General features: G+C 38.2%; 1 protein-coding gene across 5 annotated transcripts in view; it reads left to right on the plus strand.

Moving 5' to 3' along the window:
* Positions 1-23,900, plus strand: part of IPCEF1 (interaction protein for cytohesin exchange factors 1) — a 153,632-nt gene that overhangs the window by 51,969 nt on the left and 77,763 nt on the right. For 3 of the 5 annotated variants that reach the window (XM_031456594.2, XM_031456596.2, XM_064486559.1), the window contains exon 4: positions 18,542-18,594. The exons of 1 other annotated variant lie outside the window; for it this stretch is intronic. In XM_031456594.2, the coding sequence (XP_031312454.1) occupies positions 18,547-18,594 (48 nt within the window). In that variant the 5' untranslated portion in view covers positions 18,542-18,546. Of the gene's footprint in view, positions 1-16,994; positions 17,579-18,541; positions 18,595-23,900 lie in introns of those variants that run through there. One more of the 5 variants, XM_064486555.1, reaches the window with a different exon arrangement.

The following is a 23,900-nucleotide window of genomic DNA, read 5'->3' on the forward strand; positions in this document are numbered from 1 at the left end:
CTAAGCGTAATAGGTGGAAGAGAGCAGCAGACTCTGAAACCTGACAGTAACTTTCCAATTTGTTTGATTTTGAATTTTGCATGTGTGTAATTGTCTGTATATGTTATAATTAGTCTTTTAAATGTTAGGTAATTTTGCCTGGAAAAAATTATAGGGGAAACGATTTTTCTCTGAGTTTCTGAGTAATTTATTTCATTTTCAATTAGATTTTTACTTTCACCGATCAATGTGTGAAAAAAAATGTCAGACTTTGGCAAAGAATATTTTATTTCTTTCAGGAGAACAGTATGCAAGATGGATAATTGGTTAATCTCTCCCTACTAGATTTTTTTTTTCTTAACTATTTACCTGCATCCAAATGAAATTTTTTGATGTTAATGATTACAGGCTGAATAATTGGTGAGTTAAGAGCTATAACTCAGAAGTTTTTTTGTATCTAGCTTTTCCCCCTTTCTCAGTCTTGCTGAAAGTTCTACTTTACTAATTTTAGTTCAAAGAACTAGCTTCTTGTTTTACTGATTCTCTTTGTATTTTTCTGTTTTATTGATTTATGCCTTTATTTTTACTATTTCTTGCTTAGGATGTGTTAAACTCTTAGCTTATTTGTTTTCTTTCCTTCTCCTTTTTGATAAATGTATTTAAGGTGTAAGTTTTTCTCTGAAAAATGCTTTAGTCTTGTTTCCTAAATCTTCTGACGTGTAATGTTTTTAGTGGTGATACATTCTAAATATTTCCTACTTGATTTCCTTGATCCAATTTTTTTTAGTAATGCAAGATTTAATTTCTAAACATACAGACTTTTTAAAACTATGCTTTCTTATTTAAGTCTATTATTAATGCATTATAGTCAGAGAACATAATCTGTGTTAAGCTGATTCTGTAAAATCTATCAAGGCTTCCTTTGCAAGACAGTACTTTTGTCAATTTTTGACAATATACTGTGTGCTGACAATGAGTGTGTATTCTGTTTCTTAAGTACAGAGTTCTGTGCATCTGAATTTACTAATTTGTGCCATTTGGGTCATCTGCATTTCTGTGTTCTTATTGTCTGCTTAAGCTACTGATACCTGAGAAATGTGTGTTGTAATCTTCAACTGTACCTACTGAGTTATTTATTTCTCTTTCCAGTTTTATGGGTTGTGGTTGCTTGAGTCAATATATTTTATTTTGAGGCTACATATTAATATGCTTATTAAGGCTATGCTTTCTTATTTTTGGTTATATATATTTACCATGAATTTTATATTTTCAGATATTAAAGTTGTCACCACAGCTTTTGGTTTGTATTTTCCTGGATATCTGTTTCCATCTTTTGAATGTTAACATTTCATATCCTTTTGTTTTCTATTTTTCTTTTTTTAGCTAACATATGGCTAAGTCTTACTTTTTAAAATAAATTTGATTTCGAAATATATCGTACATTATGCTAAATATAATATTCATAGAGAAGAGGGCACAAAACTAACTTGAACAGCTTGGTGATTTATCACAAAGCAAAGATTCTTATAACTATGACTTGAGTCAAGAAATAGGGTCCTTTTGGGGCCCCAGACTCCCCTTTTGTGCCCCTTCTAATAAATACTCCCTACGTCCCTCTAAAGGTAACCAATCTCCTGCCATTGGTGGTAATTACTTCTTTGCGTTCCTGTATAATTTTATGACTCAAATGTACTTTGCTAAACTCTATGGTCTAGTTTTGCCAGTTTAATTATTTCATATAAACAGAATCATAAAGTTTATATTCTTTGCTGTCTGGCTTCTTTCTCTCAATATTATGTGACTGTGGAATAGGGCGTTTTCTTCTTTTAATTGCTAAGTAGAAATCCATTGTATGATCAATCCACAATTTATTTATCCACTTTCTTACTGATGGACTTTTTTTTTTTTTTTTTTTTTTTTTTTTTTTTTACGATTTTGCTATTATTAACTAAGCTGCTGGAAACATCCTTACACATGTTTTCAGTGTAACTGTGCATGCGTATCTGACGCATGTTCCCTTGAGTAAAATGTATGGTTCTCATAGACAGCGCATGTGATCAGCTTTAACAGATACTGCTAAAGAGTCTTCCAAGGTGGTTGCCCTAATTTACACTCCTAATTTACAATAGCAGTGTTTGAGTGTTTTCTTCGGCTCTACAGTTGTACCTGGTACTGTGAGTCTTCTAAAATTGCATGATTTTGGTGGGTGTTTAATACTGTTTCTTTGCAGTTTTGCCTCGCAGTTCACTGATGTTAATGAAGTTAAGCATCTTTTCATACATATATTGGCTAATTGATATCCTCCTTTGTGAAATGGTTATGAAGTCTTTTCTCATTGTTCTCTTGGGTTTTTCTGCCTTTTTCTTATTGCTTTGTAGGAGTTCTTTATGCATTCTGGCATGTAGCCTTGTATAGCTGTGTATACTAAGAACATCTTTTCTCATTCATTTGCTTGATTTTACAACCCCTAATGTTGTCTCTAGGCAAATGGAAATTTTTAATTTTAGTGGGTTCCAACTTATCAAGCTTTTCCTTCATGGTTAGAACCAACGGGGAAATGACAGTGTTTTCAATAAATGATACTGAGGCAATTATTATTAATTTGAAAAATGAAACTTGACCCTTATTTGAAACCATAATAAAAAATCAACTGCAAGTAGATTGTAGATCTAAAATGAAATACCAAGCAAAAGTTCTAGAAGAAAAGGTAAGATAATATCCTTATGACCATTGGATAATAAAATTAACAGCAAAGAAAAAGCACTAACCATAGTCATCTTTGCAGTCTTGAGTCTTCTAATTAATGAACATGACCTAGCTTTCCATTTATTTGGATCTTCTTTAATTGCTTTCAATAACATTATATAGATTTATTCATAGAAGTATTATATATCTTTTGTTAAATTCATTCTTGTGTATTTACAGTTTAATGATGTTGCTATATATGTATCTCCTTATAACTTTTATTTTCATGCTGTTACTGGTGTGTAGAAATGTTAGTAATTTTTACGTAGTGGCCTTATATGTAGCAACTGTTCTGTGTGTCCACTTTTTCAGTTTAAATAATTCATGTATAGATTCTTCTCCACATGTAAAATCATACCATCTGAAAGTACTGACAATCTTAATTTCTTGTTTTTTAATTATTAGAATTCTTACTTTTTTAAATGAGCACTTCTGATACAATGTTGTGGAATGATAATGAGCATCTTTGGTTTATTTCTAATATCCAAGTAAAAGCCCCAACAGTTCACCATCAAATATGTGATGGAGAGAATAAGGACTGCTTTACTTACTGAAAATGGCAGAGTAAGGACCTCTTTGTTTTGCCCATGGCAGATTGGAAGGGCGTGGCTCCGCAGTTCATCCCTGATTCATGAGGTTTCTGCTGGAGGGGTAGGGATGACCTACTTCCATGATCACTTATTCATCCACATGTCTGTGTTCCTTGGCTTCTCCTTCTCCTGGCACTTCATTCTGCTGGGACTCTCCACGAGGCTCGGCTTTTCAAGCATGGCAGTCTCAGAGTAACTGGACTTTGTAGATGTTATCTGACTTCCCCTAGAACAAGGGTTCCCCTTTCAGATCTAAAATTCTATGAGTTGGAGTCCACACATTCATACAAGTTGCAATTAAACATATCTATTTAATTAAAACATTCTCATTCATCTAAACACTTGACATAAACAAATTTCAGTACAATAATGTCAAGAAAAAATAGATAATTCCTTTTTTATGTGTGATGACAGACTTTTCCTTTTGAGGTTAGGTGAAGTTGTCTAGGGCAGGGGGGAGGCGGCAGGTGCACATATAAGTTGGCTGTGAGAAGGTGGGTACAACACGGTGTGTAGGTGAGGTGTGAGTGAGAAAGAGAGCACGAAGTGAAGAGAGTGGGTGGACCACAGGAAGCTGGCTGGAAAAAAAAAAAGTCTGGCTTTACTTAATTAAAAGCAAGAATAAAACAACCAAAGACAAATGGAAAAATCTCATATGCAAAGCCTGTAAACGAATGGAAACAAAAAAATAAGCACACAAGTGTTTGGAGAAAGGTGAACTCAAGTGGCTGGCCAGTAACATTCTATTCTAGTTTTTGTGTTACTTCTCAGGACTTTATGCAGTAAGATAGTCTAATTTAAAAAACAAATAAAAGAGAAAAAAAATTCTTCAGCAACGAACACAAAATATTCTTTGGTAAAACTTAGATTTCCAGTTTTATGATTCTAGTCATTTAAAAAAGATGGTCTATTGAAATCAAAGCTATTTTAACTCAGGGTGTCAATGATAATTTGTCTCTGGTCTGAAGCTAAATGGTGCACTTACATGTTTGTCCACTAGGAGTCTCTTTGCATACATGTTATGATTCCAGAGAAAGCTATTTCTGAAGGCAGTGTTTACGTGGACTGTGTCAACAAATGTCTCAATTTGAGGGTATTTAAGAACGGCTTTAATTTAACAGTTCTTCCTAAAGAATAAATAGATGTGTCTCGGCTGCAGCTTTCACTGTTGCTTTACAAATTCCAGAGACATTAACAAGGAACTGTCAGCAGATGCAAAATTCAAGTACTTGCACAGGGTTGTTGGCAGGCTGATACAGGTAGAAGCCTTAGATTCAATAGCCCGCCCATTTAGGATTCCGACCAGGAAGTTAGTCCTATATTATTTATGAATGAAGACTTGACAAGGATGCTCAATTCCAAAACAGGCTGCATTCGGCTCTCCAATGTCTCCTTCTAGGAGCTGTACTCTTTGCTGATCAGAGCTTTCAAAGTTACCCAGTGGCAGCTCATCTGTGGCTCCATGTGTAGCCCTTTGGGTAGAAGGTATCAACTGCAGTCAGTCACATAAGGCTTCTCTGAATTGTTCAAATTTGTTTAATCATTTACCCTCTCTAACTTGTCCTAAAGTAGAAGCAAGGTCAATGTAAGTCGATAGGTATTATTAGGTGCCTACTGTATGCCTGGCCTGGGGTGTCTACAAGAATTATGGGACTCATTCCTTCTGTAAGAATGTAATGAGATTTACTGTTTGCAGAAAAATTAGGCAGGTTGCTAAGGAGAAGTTGAAAAGGCAAAGATTATTTTAAGAGGCGGCATTGCTAATGTCCAAAGGGCCCTGAGCTTGGAGTCTGAAGACCTGAATTCAAAGCCTGACCTTATGACTTGCTAGCTGTGTAAAGCAGTCAGTCTACCTGCTCAGGATGTCAGTTCCTTTATTTGTAAAGTATAGGTGATATTACTTTGCAGAGTTGATGTGAAGACTGTGAATAGTTTGTGATAATTCTGCGGAGTATTATGGAAAGAGCCTCCAAGAGAAGTCGCCCTTTCTTGATAAAGGCAGCCTTTCGCATCGTAATGCACAGCAGTTTAGCTCCTTACAGTCTTGGTCTCTGCTTCTCCTGGCAGAATTGCCTTGGGCACTACTTTTGTAAAATCATAAGGCCCATCAAAGCGGTATTTCCCAAGAGAGAGATAGCCAGACAAAAGAGGAATTTTTGCTTCAACTCCGGGGCCACGGGTGCAAACAGCAGGCAGTTTGTATAGTCCTTTTTCTTCTTCTGGCTTCCTTCTAGCCAACAGTGATTCCATAGCAGAGGCCGCTGCTACATGGGGTATACCTACTCACTTCGGTAGAAAGAGGGTTCAAAGAAAGCCCTTGTTTGGCAAAGCTGAACTGAAGTGATTGGCTGCCTCAGAGCAGTGTGTACATGGTCCAGATTTCATAAGCAGAAAAATCTATCTTCCCAAGAGAGAAAATATGATTATTACTCATGTGGAGAAATTTAAGGATGCAAACTGCGGGAAGGTGAGGGCGAGCATTGCCGTTGTAGACAGAGTGTGCCTACGGGACCGGCTGCAGTGGACCCAGTGACCGATGCGTTGCCTCGGGGCTACCAGTGCTTCCTGTGGCCTCATCACAGGCCTGGTGGCCCTTTCCCTACTTGGTGGAACATCTTGGGGGCTAGTACAAAGCTTGAAGGAGGTGCCTTCAGTTTCCATCGCAAATCTTTTAAATTGGACCTAAGCACACAGCTGATTTGGATCTTAGAATGACCGGCTCCTAGGAGTTCCTTGGGTCTGTCACTGGCCTAGGAAAGCGGGTAGGTGCCCTGCAGGTTTTATCTGCACTGGTGCACAGAGCTGCTGCTGTGGGGGTGGGTGTGTGCGTGAAAACCTATTTTGTGGGGGCCTCAACTACATAAATAATTTGAAGAGCAAAAAGTCAGCATACAAGTGGGATCCATCACTCTTAGGACTGGGATTGTGGAATTTTAGACAATCACAGGAACAAAATCAGTCCCATAGAGATGAGGCCCAGTGGTCTCTGGACATCTGGTCGACCCTGCTCGCTGCTGAAGGGAAAGCAGCTTGGTTGGTACCAGTGGGCACAGGGCAGACATAGGCAGTGTCCCGCTACAGCCTTAGAGGGGGGTCAGCGGGGCCTGGCAGCTTGCTCGAGCCCTAAGGGCATGCTGGGACACAGACCATCCGTGACTTGGATTGTGGAGGCTCCTGAAATGGCCAGGATGCCTGCGGCCAGAGATGCAAAGGAGCTTCGTGCCTCCCTGAGGGGCGTGGCCAGTAGCCACTGGGTCTGGTGTGGGTTCTTCCAGGAGGAAGAAGAGGCAGATTGTTGGTGATCGCTTACAGCGTGCCTCTGGCTTGTGGCTAAGGTGAAATGGTCCTTTAGGAGCAGAGACTGAGATTATTGGCTGAAAGAGGGATTTTTTTTCCTCCTCTTAGATTTGTGGATTTTTATGTCTAAGCCTTGACTGTCAAGGCTGACAGCTTCTGTGGGAACGCAGGAGGGAAGGGTAAGAAAGAGGCCTGCCAGTCTCAGATGATGGATCTGGATTTCAGCGGTGTTAAAAAGGAAATAATTTTAATCATAGTTTCTGTTTAAAAAAGCTGCAGCTCTTACAACCATCTGTCAGTTTATCCTCAGAGTGGAGAGACGGCCGAAAAAAAAAAAACGCAGCAAAGTGAGTGGAAAAGTGAACAATAAGAAAAAAAAAATAAGTGAAAGAGGAAGAATGAGGCTTTTAGAGAATGTAGGAAATGGATCGGAACAGAATGACAACAGAGCTTAAATTAAGAAGGAAAAAGTTTGAAGTAATGTGGATGAAGCCATTTTTTTTCCCTCTCATGAATTCCTGGACCAAGTAACAACCCCAGACCACCCCACCCCATACATCGCTGCACATATGCTCACGAGGAGGTCGCCTTGCATTTTCCTCCCTTCTCCCCTGCTCTGCCTTAACACAAGACCTCTTGGAAGTAATGAAACTAATGGATTGTTTCATGTTTGTTGCTTTTACATATGAGCAAAGATAAATTTTTTCTCCTGCTTCCTGTGATGATCACTTGACAGATGATGCTTATGGACAGTCTCATTGCTACTTATGTGTACACTTTGTTGCCATGTTTTACATGCTTTTTGATGATTGAGACTTCTGCCTCTAGAATGATTAGTTTTCTGTTTCCAGAGAGCTCTAGCTTTTGGATTAAGAATAGTGCACATTGTTTGCCCATGCGCCCGGATTTTCTCTAAATCCATTTGTTGTTCTGAGAATTTCTTGTCAAATGCTAGCATTATACTTTTAGAAGATAAACATGTTATGAGTTAATCTGTTGGATTTTTAAAATTGAGGCTCCTGAAAAAGAGACTAAACCATTTATTTCAACTGGAAAATTATCTCTAACTCACAATAAATCATCTTCGTTTAAAAGAAATCTTTAAAACAGTAGGCGTGATACTTATTTTGCTGAATCATTTCAAAGATTATAATGTCTGTTGGAGAATAATCAAGACAGCTACTTTTGGATCAATTGAACCTATAGCTGCCTTTAGTAATTTTTTGTAGTTCTTAAAAAATAACAATTATACTACCAACTACCTGCTTTATCAATAGTACGTTTGTTGCAGGTTGATATTCTTGGGTTATTTTCTGGTTTTTAAATGATATAGGACCAGAGTCCATAATTCTGACTTAACTCATTTACTAGTTTCTAAAATAAATTGCTAGAATGAACTGTTATTTTATTTATGCTAAAATGAAAGGAAATGATTCTTCACCAGCATCTTAGTCAGCTTGGGCTGCTATAACAGAATACCATAAACTAGGTGGCTTAGTGACAACAGAAATTCACTTCTCACAGCTCCGGAGGCTGGAAGTCCAAGGTCAGGGAGCCAGCGTGTCGGGTTCTGGGAAGAGCCCTCTTCTGGGCTGCAGACTGCTGACTCTTCTTGTATCTCCACGTGGTGGAGCGTGACCTGGCTCTCTGACCTCTTCTAAGGGCACTGATCTCATGTATGAAGGCTCCCCTGTCATGACCCAGCTCCCTCCCAAAGGCCCCACCTCCAAATACCGTCACATGGGCAGTTAGATTTCAACATATAAATTTTGTGGGGACACAAACATTCAGTCCATAACAACCAGTATATATTAAGGAAAAAAAATCTCTTTGAAATTAGCTTTATTATTCATTTGGTAATGAAATGCTTTCCACTCTTCAGTTGTAGAACTTATCAGAAATACATTTTATTTCATTCCACCAACTTAAAAAAATTCTAATGCCCTCATCATTTTGGCTAAATCCCATGTTGTGGTGTGTTCAGGAGTTGCTCTTTAAAGAGAATAATGGTCTCAAATATGACTGAGAACACGATTCCCTTAAATCCTGAAATAAGGTACCCAAAATGTCTCCTGGAGAGGGGGCTAGGAGTTAATCAGCCCTGGAGTGTGAACGCTATTTTATTTGATGAAACCTCTTCTCACTCCGCTCAAACCCTTTAGCTGTGCACTAATTCCTTTAGGAAGAACGGTTCTCTATAACAAAGCTATTTCTCGGTAATTGCTCCCATTCTAGGTAATTGCTACCTCTTATTGAGCACGTGGTTCCCATGTGATATTTCACTTAATTCTCACAAAACCCCTATCAGTTGGTTATTATTATTTCTGTTTAACAGATGAGACTCTTGCCATTTAGGGAAATTAAGTGATTTTTCATAAGTTGCCACATTCAACAAGTGGCAGAGTGAAATCTACTTGACCCTAATCCATGTGTGTGCAGTAGTTTTAAAAGTTTTTTTTTTGGTTGTGTACCTATAAAATAATATGGAAACCCTATGCCCTCCCTCACAGTATAAATTGTCACCCAGAGGTTTTGATTATATGTTTAAATCATTGCAAAAGATGTAACTTCTGGCATATTATAAATCTTGATAATGGAAAGGTAATATTTCTCCTTCAATATAACAGTGCAGTATAAATAGAAATTTCATATGTCTCCTTATTTATTTTTTAAAAGTAGTCTTTGGAGTTTTAAATTTTACATTGCTCTTTTTTTTTCCCCCTGGAACTTGTATTTTCATTCCAATACTCCATGGATTTTTTTTCAATTATATAATATTTTTATGTTTGAAAACTTTTATGGCTAATTCTATAATACATTTCAACTATATATATATGTATTTTAAAATGAAATTAATTTTAAAATTTTGAGGTGACATAACTCTTTAAGCCATAAATTATTTCATTTGGAATGAGTTATTGTTACAATTATTGGTACATAACTTAACAAACAATATGAATATGTTACACATTTTGACAAATAAAGATTAATACGAGAGGTAAATTTTTATTGAAAATGAATTATTTAATGAGGTAGATGAAGCTTTCCTTCTAATTATGTAACACATCCGTGGATGAACGTTACTTATTGCTAGAATGAGAGTTCAGAACCAATTCTAATCCTATTATTGGTTTTTATGTATGTGAGCACTTAAGACTATTTTTGACGTAAATAAATGGGAATGGAGCACGTTCTGAACTGCTTCCAAGGATATGCCAAATATCACATGATGATCTGTCACAATAACTACTTTTAATGATTAAGAGACTTAAAGTAGATTTTTCTTTAATTTTATTGAAAGCAAAGAATTGGAAACTTGATTGATGAACATTATTTGTAACCCTGTCATTAGGCTCTTACACATTTCTGATTCCTGGGAATTATACAAAAATTCTTTATAAAGACACATCAAATAACTACTGCTTCTCCCTTTGACTCTTTCATTTATAGGCACCTTGGTTAAACTGATATTCTCTGAAAGGTTGGGAATGTGGAAAAATTACTTCCAAAGCACTTTTGCCAGCATTATTATTATTTTTCACAAACTGCTTTTACTGCATGCTTCATAAATATTTTAATGTCTTATCAATATATAGATACCATGTAGCTATAACATGGTTAGCTGAGCTGGTTCTCTTTGCCCAAACAATAGTCAAATGTATTTACATGAGTCTTCATGATCACCATTTTACTTCCTGATTCTTCCAGCTTATGGGTGGGAGCTTTGTATGGAAGGGGAGATGCAAGAGTTGAGCTTAGGTTGTTTTCATGATTCTTCTGCCTCAAATTATCTTTCAATCATTTTGGTGAAATTTTAGATTTCATATATGTCAACTACCTCAAGGAATAAAGTACCAAAACTCCAAAATCATTAAGAAACACTCACATAGCCTCCACAAATATGCATTCATTCCTAGGTCCCCTTACCTATTCCTCCTTGCACCACTGATTGCATCTTATTTCTACCCATTTGCTCTTTGACTCAGGGAGGTTTGACATCAACACAGTTTTATTTCCACATCCCTCAGATGGGGAAGGAGATTTCTAATGAGATTCATGATGGTACTATTCCATTAAATGGAAAAATTTGGAATTCATAGGTTTTCTTTATGGAAATTCATCTATAGTTTAGTGCTTTTCTTTTTTGTATTTTTAATTCATTTACTCAACAAATGTCTATTTAATCACCCTGTGTACAAAGACTGGAATATAGCAGTAAGCAAGTAGACAAGTAGACAAGGTGCCTGCCCTCAGGTAAGTTACACTATAGTGGGAGTCAGATGTTAAAGAACTAATTGCAAAATTAATAATCCAGTGCAATTATAAGAACTTCAATAAACAGAAGATAAGGTGCTACGAGAGCATGCAAATGGGGTTGATCTCTCTTGAGGATCATGGAAAGCTTTCTTGACTAAGTGACATTTGGTCTGCGGGTTGAAACATTAGATGATATAAGTCATTCTGGGTGGAACGTGTTGAAGAAGAGCCTACACCAACGTTCTGAGGTTGGTAGAAACATGTTTAAGGAATTAATAAAAAATCCAGTGAGTCAGGAAGATGGAAAGAAAGAGACACAGAAATGATCCAAGATGGGGCTGGAAAAGGAAGCAGAGGCCAGGTAGTACAGAGCCTTGCTTGTAGGAGATTTTCATGAGTTTGGTCTTTATCTTGAGATTCAGTGGCCACTGTAGAAGTGTAAGCAAAGAGATGAGTAATCAGATGTTCATTGGAAAAACATCACTCTGGGCAAGAAAGAAAGTCAGGATGCCAGTGAGGATGGCCCTGCAGTGGTCCAGGAGAGAGGTGCTGGTGCCTTGGACTAGGGTGGTAGCAGTGCGTATAGACATAGTGGACACAGTCAGGTGGGAAAGTTGTACGATATGCATAAAATAAATATTCCTCAAAATCCAAGGTAGGCTTAATACTCGTGACTAGAGCAGTGTGTTGACTGAATCCCAATGCTTAGGAGAAGAATTAGAGATGATTTTCTTCCCTTTTTCTTCCCTCATCTCCTGTCAGTTCTGTGCTTGTTTTACTATTAGAGAGCTGTCAGAGTGAAGGATTCAGATTTCCACTGAATTAATAAAGTTGTCTGAGGGTGCAATCTATTAGTTTAAAAAGTCATTCGGCAACTCTTGCCTAAGCTGTGCACTTCCCTGGGCAGAAAGAAGACTGTGTCTTGTCATTTGACATTCTCACTGTCCAATCAGGGACACCTGTCCACAGCATCGTGGAACAATACCAAGGTCATTGAGGAGTCAGTGGGAGACTTGTGGGAGCCAGGATAGTGTTATGGTGCTTCAGAGAGCAGACTCTGGAGTCTGGGTTTGAATTTGGAAATACCCATTTACTAACTTCCTCCTCCAAATTGCCTAAATTATCTCATCTAAGACGTGGGACTAATAATAGTATATTATCCATAAAGTGGTTCTAACCATATGGTATGATATAGGAAATCATCAATTGGCCAGACAAATAGTAACTACTTAATAAATGCAATCAGTTTAACTGTCATGTTATTATAGGGGAGGGGCTTGTTAGCCATCTGGGAAGAATCAGGAAAGGTTACACAGTGATCTTTTACATCAATTTAAAGAGTATATATAGTTGATCTTTAATAAGTGTTGCTTAAGGAATGAGTGTGTTTTATGAAAATTAAATATTTTATTGAGCACTTATTCTATGTTAGGCCCTGTGTGAACATTATAAAGATATTTTCTCACTTAATTCTAATCTGACCCTAAGAAGAAAATGCAGTTATTATCCCCATTTCACAAATGGGAGTCCAGAGGTCCCCAAATATCAGTTACTTGTCCAAAATTACAGAGTAAGTTGCTAAGCTGGGATTTAAGTCTAGTCCGGACCAATTTAAAGCTTTGTTTTTAACTTCTAAAAGTTCTCCGAGCTTCTTTACCTAAATGTGCTGCTGAGTTCAAACCGGCTTTTGCTTATTACCCATTTACTCAATTAGTGCTAAAAATACATTGCTGTGGAGTCAACAAAATACTTATAGTATCTTATCTGAATATTTTAATTTTATAAATATTTACTGCAGAAAATAAATATATAGGGGAATAAAAAATAAATTCCTGATTATTACAACTCTTATAGGTAATTACTATACCTAATTTTCCATAGATACCTTCAGACTCCCACCCCCAGTGCATTCATGTATGAGTTGTATGTATATAAACCCATATTTTTATAATAAAAAACATGAATGAAGTCACACTGCATATATTTTTACCTTTTTCATTAAAAAATATATTGTAAAACTCTGCATATTTGGTATGGCAGTGCTTAGCATAGTTGATGCACATAGTAAATAAAGAGTCACCGGATGTCAGCAGCCATTGTGATTGTCACCAGTCATCGTCATCTTGACAAATTGCTCTCCAGAAAAGCTGTAATAATTAGATATCCCAACAACAACAAATTATTCTTTTAAGCACACTTCCACCCAACTTGGCTTCTACCAATTTTTTGGTGTAAGCTAATCTTGAAGATCAAGAATAGAATTTGGCTGTTGTTTTATTTTGCACTTATTTTATTACTAATGATATTAAACATTAGTCATTTGTACCTTTATGTTTTGAATTTTCCTTCACTTGTTTTTTTTTATTAGTTTGCTAATTCTTTTCTTATTTTTAGTTGACATATAGTTGATTTAAAGTGTTGTGTTAGTTTCTGGTATACAGCAAAGTGATTCATATATATATGGATACACACACACACATATATATAATTTTTCATATTCTTTTCCATTATAGGTTATTACAAGGTATTGAATATAGTTACCTGTGCTATACAGTTGGACCTTATTATTTATCTATTTTATATATAGTAGTTTGTGTCTGTTGATCCCAAACTCCTAATTTATCCCTCCCCCACCTTTCCCATTTGGTAGTCATAAGTTTGTTTTCCATGTGAGTCTGTTTCTGTTTTGTAAATAAGTTCATTTGTTTTATTTTTTTAGATTCTACATATAAATGGTAACATGTATTTGTTTTTTGTCTGACTTCACTTAGTATGATTGTCTCTAGATCCATCCATGTTGCTGCAGTGGCATTATTTCATTCTTCTTTATGGCTGAGTAATGTTCCATTGTATATATACCCCAACTTCTTTATTCATTCATCTGAATAAAGATGGACATTTAGGTTGCTTTCATGTTTTGGCTGTTGTAAATAGTGCTGCTATGAGCATTGGCGTGCATGTATCTTTTCAAATTGGAGTTTTCTCTGGATATTTGCCCAGGAGTGGAATTGCTGGATCATATGGTAACTCTATTTTTAGTTTTTTTAAGAAACCACCATACTGTTCTCCAGAGTGGCTTCACCAAACTGCAATCCCATCAACAGTGTAGAAGGGTTCCCTTTTCACCACAGCCTCTCCAGCATTTATTGCTTGTGGACTTTTGAATGATGGCCATTCTGACTAGTGTCTCCCGATGTACAAGTCTTTTGGAAGAGTTTGAGAAGGATAGGTATAAGTTCTTTGTATGTTTGATAGAATAGGACTCCTCAGTGAAGCTGTCTGGTCCTGGATTTTGTTTGCAGGGAGGCTTTTTTTTAAAAAAAGTTACTGATTCTATTTCACTTCTTTATTTTATTTTATTGAGTTATAGTCAGTTTACAATGTTGTGTCAATTTCCAGTATAGAGCAGTTTTTCAGTCATACATGAATATACATATATTCATTTTCACATTCTTTTTCACCATGAGCTACTACAAGATCTTGTATATATTTCCCTGTGCTATACAGTAAAACTTGTTCATCTATTCTATATATATCTGTCAGTATCTACGAATTTCAAACTCCCAGTCTGTCCCTTTCTGTCCCGCTCCCCCTGGCAACCACAAGTTAGTATTCTATGTCTATGAGTCTGTTTCTGTTTTATATTTAAATTCATTTGTGTTCTTCTCTTTTTTCAGAGTCCACATATGAGCAATCTCATATGGTATTTTTCTTTCTCTTTCTGGCTTGCTTCACTTAGAGTGACATTCTCCAGGGACATCCATGTTGCGGCAAACGGCGTTACGTTGTAGTTTTTTATGGCTGAATAGTATTCCATTGTATAAATATACCACAACTTCTTTATCCAGTCATATTTCACTTCTAGTGATTGTATGTCTTCTTGATTCAGTTTTGGTAGACTGTATGTTTCTAGAAACTTGTCCATTTCTTCTAGGTTGTTTCAGTTTTGGTAGACTGTATGTTTCTAGAAACTTGTCCATTTCTTCTAGGTTGTTTAATTTGTTGACATATAATTATTCATAATATTCTCTTATGATTTTTTAAAAAATTTCTGTGGAGTTGGTTGTTTTTGCTCCTCTTATTTCTTATCTGGTTTCTTTGGGCCCTCTCTCTTTTCTTCTTGGTGAGCCTGTCCAGAGTTTTGTTGATTTTATTTATTGATTTTTTTTCTGTTTTTAATCTCTGTTTAATTTATTTCCTCCCTGATCTTTATTGTTTCTTTCCTTCTGCTAAATTTAGGTTTTCTTTTTCTTTTAATTTTTTTCATTCTTGTTGGTTTAGACTGGTAGTCAGATAAGCTCAAACTCATTCTAGAAAAAAAATCTATATTTTTCTTACTCCCCTACCTATATTTTATGATTTGATGTCCTATTTTACATCTTCATGTATATTCTTGTGCTGTTCATTGTATTTGTAATTGCTTTCACAAGGTTCCTTTTTTTAAAAAAAATCTATGTACTATCTTATTTATTTGATCTACAATCTTTTTATGTATTTGTTTTTCCTATTGTTATTTTCCCTTTCATATACATTCTTGCTTTTCTAGTTAGAAAATATCTTCCAAAATTTCTTTTAAGATAGGTATAATATTGCTGTGTTCTTTTAATTTTTGCTTATCTGAGAAATTCTTTATCTCTCCTTCTACTCAAAATGATAATCGTGCTGAGCAGAGTATCCTAGTTTGCAGGTTTTCCCCTTTTAGGACTTTGAATACATCTTGCCACTCCCTTCTGGCCTGCAGTGTTTTTGTAGAGAAATCAGTTGATAGTCTTATGAGGGTTTGCTTGAAACTAACTCTGTTTTTCTCTTGCCTTTAGAATCCTCTCTTTTTTTTTAGCTTTTGCCATTTTAATTATAATATGTCTTGGTGTAGGTCTGTTTGGGACCCTCTGTGCTTCCTGTACCTGGATATCTATTTCCTTCTTTAGGTTTGGGAAGTTTATAGCCATAATTTCTTCAAATACATTTTTGATCACCTTTTCTCTTTCTTCTCCTTCGGGGATCCCTATTATGTGTAGATTGACATGCTTTATATTATCCCATAGGTCTCATATATTGGATTGATTGATTGATCATTGATCTTTCTGTCTGCTGTTCTGGTTGGATGATTTCCATTATTCTATCTTCCAGATCACTTATTTGTTCTTCAGCATGGTTTAATTTGCTATTTATTGCCTTTAGCTTGGTTTCCATCTCAGCAACTGAGTTGTCTAGTTTTGATTGGCTCCTCTTTATAGTTTCTAGTTCCTTGTTACAGTGATCTGTGTTTCTTTCTTGACTCCTTCAGGATTTTTATTACCTCCTTCCTAAACTAGGGGTTTAGTAGATTGAAGAGATCTGTTTCATTATTTGTTCTTTCAGGGGATTTCTCTTGTTCTTTTAATTGGGAGTGGTTCCTCTTCTTCATTCTACTTACATTTCTCTGACTCTACGAATTTAGGAGAAAGAGTTATCCACTATAGTCTTGAAGGGCTGTTTTATCTGGGAGCATCCTTGGGTAGACTGTGTGAGCTAGTATTTTTGGTGTGAGGGCTGTCTTTGGTATGGATGCCTGCCAGATCTTCCCTCGGGATGCGCTGGCCACTGTCCCCATGATGAGGGTATGATCGGTGTTGTGGTGACCAGAGCCTGCACTGGGTGCTTGCCAGGCTCTCCTTTTTGTCCAGTAGTTGTCAGATCCCTGTCAGGGGCAGGGTCTGCTCCTCAGTTGTTAGAGTTGTGGTGTGAGGTAGGTGGGACTTGCTGGAAAACCAGCAGCAGGAGATGTCCACCAGAACGTGCGCTTTGTGACATCACCTGTCCCTCCTTGCACATGCTCACAAAGTGCACTTGTGGAAACCGCCCTCTGCCCCGTCTCAGCTGGGAGACACCCAGCAAACAACTCGGAAGTCCTCCAGGCACTGTGCTCACAAAGCTGCCAAGGGTGTAAATTGGTGGAAGTCACGCACCCACCGAGCTCAGACGTCAGCCCCACTTCTACGCTCCTGCGTTCCTGCGTGTGGGCAGCCCGCCAGCGCCTTTGCGCTCCCGGAGCTCACAGGGGCGGAGCCACACCCTCTGTGGGCGGGCTTGAACCAAGGCTGCTGTGACGGAGCCACGCCCCTTACTTTGCACTGACATTGACAAGAGGGCTCCGATCTGTCCTGCACACACCTCCAGTTGTGTCCCGGACCACTCTTGAGTCCCTTGGGGCTGTCTCTATGCAGCCAAACTGAATCTTCTCCCTGGATCTGTCCACTGAAGCTCGCGTTTCAACACCCAGCTCCTGTGCACTCCAGCAGGTGCACGTCTCAGGCTGGAGCTGCAGTGAGGCGGCCTGGACCGTCTGTGCTAGTCTCTCTCTGTCCTGCCTGCCTCAAGCCAGCTGATGAAACCTCCTCGGAGCTTCTGAAGCTCCCTATCTGCCCCAGGTTATCTCCTACCTGGTGAAGGAGGTTCGAAGGGCAGGAAACCTTTCCCCTTTCACAGCTCCCTCCCAGGGGTGCAGGTCCCATCCCAAGTCCTCCCCCCCCCCTTCATCCTAGCCAGTTTTGTGGTGATCTTTCTTGCAGTTTTGGTTGTATGAGATCTTCCGCCAGTGTTCAGTGGGTATTCTGTGAGAACTGTTCCACGTGTAGATGTATTTTTGATGTAGTCGTGGGAGGAGGTGAACTCCGCATTCTTCTATTTCACCATCTTGATCTCCCAGTTTGCTGCTTATTTTCTTATTGGTGAGTAAGAACTCTTTATGTTGTGATTCTTATATATTAAGTGTGTATTGTAGCTAATTTCATGAGCTTTTGATTTGATTTTTCTATTTCTGTTATAGTGCATTTTTAAAACAAGTTAAAAATCAAGAAATTAAGTTGTTCAGTCTTTTTTATTGTGGTTTTTCCTCTTTAGCATTTTACAAATAAATGTTTCATTCACATCTATGTCATATAAATACAACACTTTTGTCATGAAAAAGGGGTATATATTTTTCAGAATTTGGGAACCATGGTATAAGAAATAAAGTCTCATGGCGGTATGGACCCGTATTTATGGTGTCACTGGGAAGAGGTGAAAGGTTCTTTGCTTTGGGGAGAGTTTCAATGGCTTGTGAATGTTTAACAAGTTTTTCGCTTGTCAAAGTCTGAAAACATGAGATTTTTTTCTTTTTGATTTCATTTCCTTTTCTTGAAACCACACAGTATCTTATTTTTCAGGTAATTCACTATCCACTACAAAGTGCAATACATCAAAAGGTACCGCACCTTCATATTAAAGTTGGGGCTTCTGAGGTGGAGGAATTAGTTACATTTTTGAAATTGTTTAGTTAATGCCATTATAACAATAGTAATGGATCAAATGTTTCCACATCTTACATTGTGTTGTTCATCATGAAGAGGAAAATATTTTCACTTTTCAAAGACATAGGGTTTCATATAATACAACATTAAGTAGATAAAAAATACACGTCTTTCTGTAGACTTGAAAGAATATTGACAGATGTGCAGACAAAATTCTGTCTTATTTTATGAACTCAGTTATTAACACTAGGTTTATTCTGGATTAAAATGCCACGTAATGAATTGCTTTTATTGTGAAATTCATTAATCAAAATAGGAGCGCCTTTCTTCCCATCTAAGAGATATATGCTTTTATGAACAATTTAATCCCACATTTAACTGAAAATCTTTTTTCTCTTCTAGCTTTTATGTCTACCAATTTGACATCGTACATGGCTACTGAAGGCAATGTTCTTGTAAGTGTGCCTTGGAATATTCCAGACTTTAGATATTAATCATCAGTTTGACGAATGAGTGAAAAATTTCACTCATTAATTTTAAGTTTGGCTAGCTGTTTATTATCCTCCATTTTATTTGTCACAGTGGAATTAAATAATCCTTTTGTTAGAATTTAAAGGTTTCTTATGATCACCAAGCGTTTGTTTAAGACTCCTAAAGGTCAAGAAATAGTACCATGATTTTAATATACTAAAATAAATCATCTCCATTTTAAATTAATCATAGTATAGTGTAACTTCTCATGCAACTTCTGTGGGAATAATTCTGCTAATTATTATGTTGAAATTGCAGGCTCCTTTTAAAATAATTTTATAGATGTAAATTTGCCTAAATTAGGTAACTCAATTGAGCAAGTTGCCTCTATTAGAGGAAATTTATGAAGGGAAAATAGAGAAGTTGTTTTAAGCAACATGACGCTTCTAACAGAAGGGGATGTAGGGTTGTGTGGGCTTGGATGATGTGTATCTTTTGGCAAGTCTAATGACCTCATGATGGGTGCACAGGACAGAGTTTTTGGAGTAGAGTCAAAAGCAGAATCAGAAGTAGAAGGTTGAGTGAACATGATAGAGCCTTTCTGTCAAATGGGGAGCATGGACAATGGTTGCCTGATGCTCATTAGGAAATGGATGTCAAGGCAGGTTGTAACACTAGTTGAGTGAACTAGGCAACTCCTGGAAGGGCCACCTTACTAAAGATCAGGACAGCATATTCATTCTCTATTTGTTAACAGTTTCCTATCCCAGAACTAGAGCAGGCATTGAGAGCACTTTAATTTTGATGCTACTTCTAAGGGAGGAAGGAGAAGCTTGCTAGTGATGAAAAATGGTGGGAACTTTGGGAGACAGATTACAGTCAGTTATGCAGCCTAGGACATTCACTACCTAAACTTGCAGAAAGAGGGACTGATCCTTTGGACATGAATGGGTACGTGTTTGATAATAGAAATGGGAATAATCACAATGAAAATGAAGAAGAGGAGCGATTAAGAGAACACACGTGGCTGCAATGGAAGACTTTTGCAGGCTGTGGATATAAAGGTGTATGTACAGGATGTTAAACAAGGGTCCTATGGTCAAGGATAAAAGCAAATATATATCACAGGTCTGTAAAAATACAGTCAGGAAGACTCAAGTTCAGAGTATCCAAAGTTTAAGAAAATTTTTTAAATAGAAAAGATGCATGTGATCATAAGCACTGTCAGATTCTTGAGAAAGGTAATGCAGGGTTTACTTCTTAACATTGCTTCGCTTTTTCTGATGAAAAAATATAATCTTCCACCTGGAAGGAGTTTACCTTATATGTTTAAGAGAAAATGGAAATTAAGATAATAAGAGATCAGCTAAGGACTTTAAATTAATAAATTCATTCATTCATTGAAACATTTATTTAATATTCACTGGTTACCACTCCTGGGTCAATTATGTGTTGGCCACTGTAATAGGTAGGAATTGGAGATTTAATTGTGACTTGAAACAAGTTAAAATCTCCACATCTTTAAAAAAAATGTATAACCCTGGGTTTTGGAACAAAATTAGCAGATGTGATTTCCAAAGGACTAACATATCATCTTAAAGTTCCCCACCTAGAGCTGTCACCGCTGTCCTGTGTAACCCGCCTTGGTCCTGGGCACAAGTGGCCTCTGTTCTTATTGGTGGGAACTCTGGCTGTTTATGGGTCTTTCTCACTTCACGAGGCAACCTCCACTCCTAGACTTAACCAGCTAGGTCTCCTTGTGTGTCTTTGTACCTGTTATTTTTATCTCACCATCACTGTATGCACAATACTGCTTAATGTGTCTCTCAGGCATTTCTTCCAGCTGCCTTTTCCATGGTTACCCTACCTTATCTCTCCATTCAGAAAATTAGTTCAATTTTCTACTGTCGTTTGTTCTCTAAATAAAGTGTAGCACGGGAGACCTCATTTTATGCTAGGTAATTTCAGTGGGCTTGACACATTTGACCTAATCACATCACGAACGCACCTCATTTCCTGTTCGCTAACGTGTACTGACCTCGGCGCTGGGGTATGAAGGTCGGGAGCTACTTTTAAGGCACTTTTGTTGGTCCTGACCTACTAGTTCTCATAGAGGTAGGGATGGTAAGTGGTGGTACTAGAACTGTTCAGGAAACTAGATCCTAAGCATTTGCAGTTTGATAGTATGTGTGGTAGAACAGCCTCGCTCCTTTGTTGAGCTGATTTGTTGTAATCAGAAGGTATCCCTTTCTTTCCTTTGACTTTCTTTCCTCTGAAGGGAAACAGCAGAACTTTCAAAGTTAAAGCTTCACCTAGAAACGATTAACTAATTGAGTTCTGTCTGTTTTACCTCCTAAAGTATTTCTCTGTCTTCACAGACACAAAGTAGCCCTTCCCTCTGCTCAGGGGGCACTTTGCCTCTCTCTGCACTGCCCCCCACCGCCATCACCCCTCAACTGATCCACTTGCCACACAATGAATGGCCAGGGTGAATTTTCCTAAATGTAGGCCTGAATTTGCCGCTCGCTGCTTCCATCTGTTTGATGGCTTCCCATTGGTTTTCAAATAAACTGTGTACTTTCATATATAACTTACAAGGCCCATCGTGATGTGCCTTGGCCACCCAGACGTGGTTACCACCCTCAAACCCCACCTGCACTCTGTGGTTGATGTCTCCTGGCTTGTACCTGCATCCCTGTATCACATCCTCTTACGTGCAGGTCTTTATATTGGGGGGGGGGCTTCCCTGACTCCCCTATTATGGGTGAGCGCTATAATGGGGTACACTTATGTGTAGACCTCATCATCCTTGAAGTTCAAGTCTCTTTCTTCTGTGGGTGCAGACCTCATCATCCTGTTCAAGTCCCCTTCTTCTGTGTTTGACTGGAAGCTGTGTTAGGGCTTGCTCACCATTGACTCTGGTCCTTGGCACCGAGTAATTATGCAGTATGTGGTGGTTGAATAAGTAAAAGCTATAATTTACCAGGTGATGGTCTGAAAGGAAGCACAGATATAATCTCCTTTAGGATCTGGGTCATAGCTTGTTGGAAAATTTGCAACATAGTGATTAGATTTGGTTCAATCCCTAAACATCCATTTGTGTAATTCTTGACATTTGTAAGCCTCTCCATACATCACACGGTGGTGATTAAGTATTCTGCAGTAAATCCACGTGCCTTAATTTTCTTTTATGATTAGTTTCTCACTAAAATAGATAAATAGAGATAAATAAATAGATAAATAATGATGCCTAGCATGTGAATCTTAAAGGTTTGATTAAGAAAGTTCTCTGGTCTCAGGTGTTAGTAACAATGTCTTAGCTAAGAAAGGAAAACAGTCTTAATTTCAAGATGACAAGGCTCAAGGGAATGTTACCTCACCTCTTTTACTGTTGTATGTAGTTCTTTCACCTCCAGCTTCTGAGATTTCTTACTTTCATGGATTGCTCTAGTGGGGATGAAATGTCAGAACTAACCTAGATGAAAACTTTATGACAGTGTTTTTCTCAAAAACCGTTTAAAAGAAATTTCCTTCATTAAATATTGCTTGGAAAAAAATGTCAGGTGAAAACTTTTCCCTGAAACAAGACTCTCTGCATATAAATCATGGTTACTTTGCTCAGTTTTTCTGCTGAGGAGGGCAAGCTCTTCGAACCTGAGGGGACGTTTACTTCTGGCACCGTGGTCACCGGGTTATCTGCTGTTGCTTGGGCTGTGATGATCTGTCTAACTGATCCTTGACGTGTTTACTTCACAAGAAAGTTCTGTGTTCATCAGGCACCGAACATGTATGGCCTGGTCTTTATGTGCAACGTGTGCCAGGAGCAGCCCAGACAGGATCCGGGTTCCTGGGGGAAACTGCCCGCCACCCAGTCCACCCCTGTGCCCCTGCTGTGTGTCTCAGGGATGTGGTGCTATTCAAGGGGTGGAGTGAGCAATCTATTTTTCACATCAACTAAAAGGAGCTGAAGTTTTGGCAGCTTCTTCCTAGGCTACATCAGCCCAACTCTATGTTGAGTTGGCTGTGCGGGAGCTGCCGTGGGGAAGCCTGACAGATCAGGCTCTGGAGGCTGTTCTGCATATTTTCTGCCCCAAGTAGGACTTCAGGTGGGGAAGCGCATGACAGCTGTCTGGGAACAGATCACCGGGGACGGGCTTGTCCTGGAAAGTTTGCATCACTCCTCCCCTTCCCCCGCTTCTGCCCCATGTATGCCCATTTCTTGGGTTCCAGATTCTTAGTATTTGGGGGGTATGGTTAAAACAGGATGCAAGAGAAAGCTACTGTGGGTTTTGGGCAAATTGTATTTTAGCTAGAAGTAGAGATTTGTTCAGCACAAGTCCATTTGACCTTCATGGAAGCACCTTCAAGGGTCACCTCTCTGGGTGGGGTGAAGCCCAGTGTTGGTCGATTTCCGGGGCTTTTCTCCAGGTATGTGCCTCTCCTGGGGAGAAGGATGTTAGAACAACTTTTATCTTGCTTATCTTTGCTGATGTTAGTGGAGGTGTTTTTCAGCTCCGAGTAATCAAACAGCAGATATTTGTTAAATCTCCAATTGTACAAGGCACTATTATTAAGGCATTATAGTAAAAATTAATGTAAGAAACAGTTAATCTTTTGTTAAATGTTTATTGAGTGCTTTGCTAGGTGTCAGGCATTGGGCGAGGTGCTGGATTTTTGAAGTCATGATGTGTTCATGAACATCAATTCCATCTTAAAGTCTTGGCCAATCACTGAATCTAAACAGAGTGGTCATTCAGCTCCACAGCTGATGAAGGAGACTTCATAGGCTTTGAGAGCGACATTAACAAGGGTAGTGATTGACTAACTGTGTGGGAGAGAGCAAAAAGCCTACCTGAGATTAACCCCCAGTTCTGGGTTGGGCCACTGGGTGGACTGTGTTACTCCCCTGTACGTGCCACTCGGATAGATAAACAGAGAGATTATACTCTCCATTTCAGAGGCATCAGTAAAGCACTGTGGACTAGAGACAAGAGAAGTAGAGTAACACAGAGGTAAATAATAGGCTTAGGAGTCCGACTGGCCTGGGTCCTAGTCTTGGCTCTGCTACTAGTTATGTGTGATCTGAGGGGAAGTTACTTAACCATATCAAGATGAAGTTCCTCATTTGTGAAAAGGAAGATAAAAATAGTACCTACCATGGAGATCATTGGGAAATAATATAATTCAGTTATTACAATGACTACACATAAAGAACTCCGAGTGAATGTAAGATTACTCTAAGTGCTAACTGCCTTCTAAAGTCAGGGAAGGCTTCATGGTAGAGGTGGCA

The sequence above is a fragment of the Camelus dromedarius genome, chromosome 6, assembly GCF_036321535.1.
Source record: "Camelus dromedarius isolate mCamDro1 chromosome 6, mCamDro1.pat, whole genome shotgun sequence".
In the NCBI taxonomy this organism is placed as follows: Eukaryota; Metazoa; Chordata; class Mammalia; order Artiodactyla; family Camelidae; genus Camelus; species Camelus dromedarius.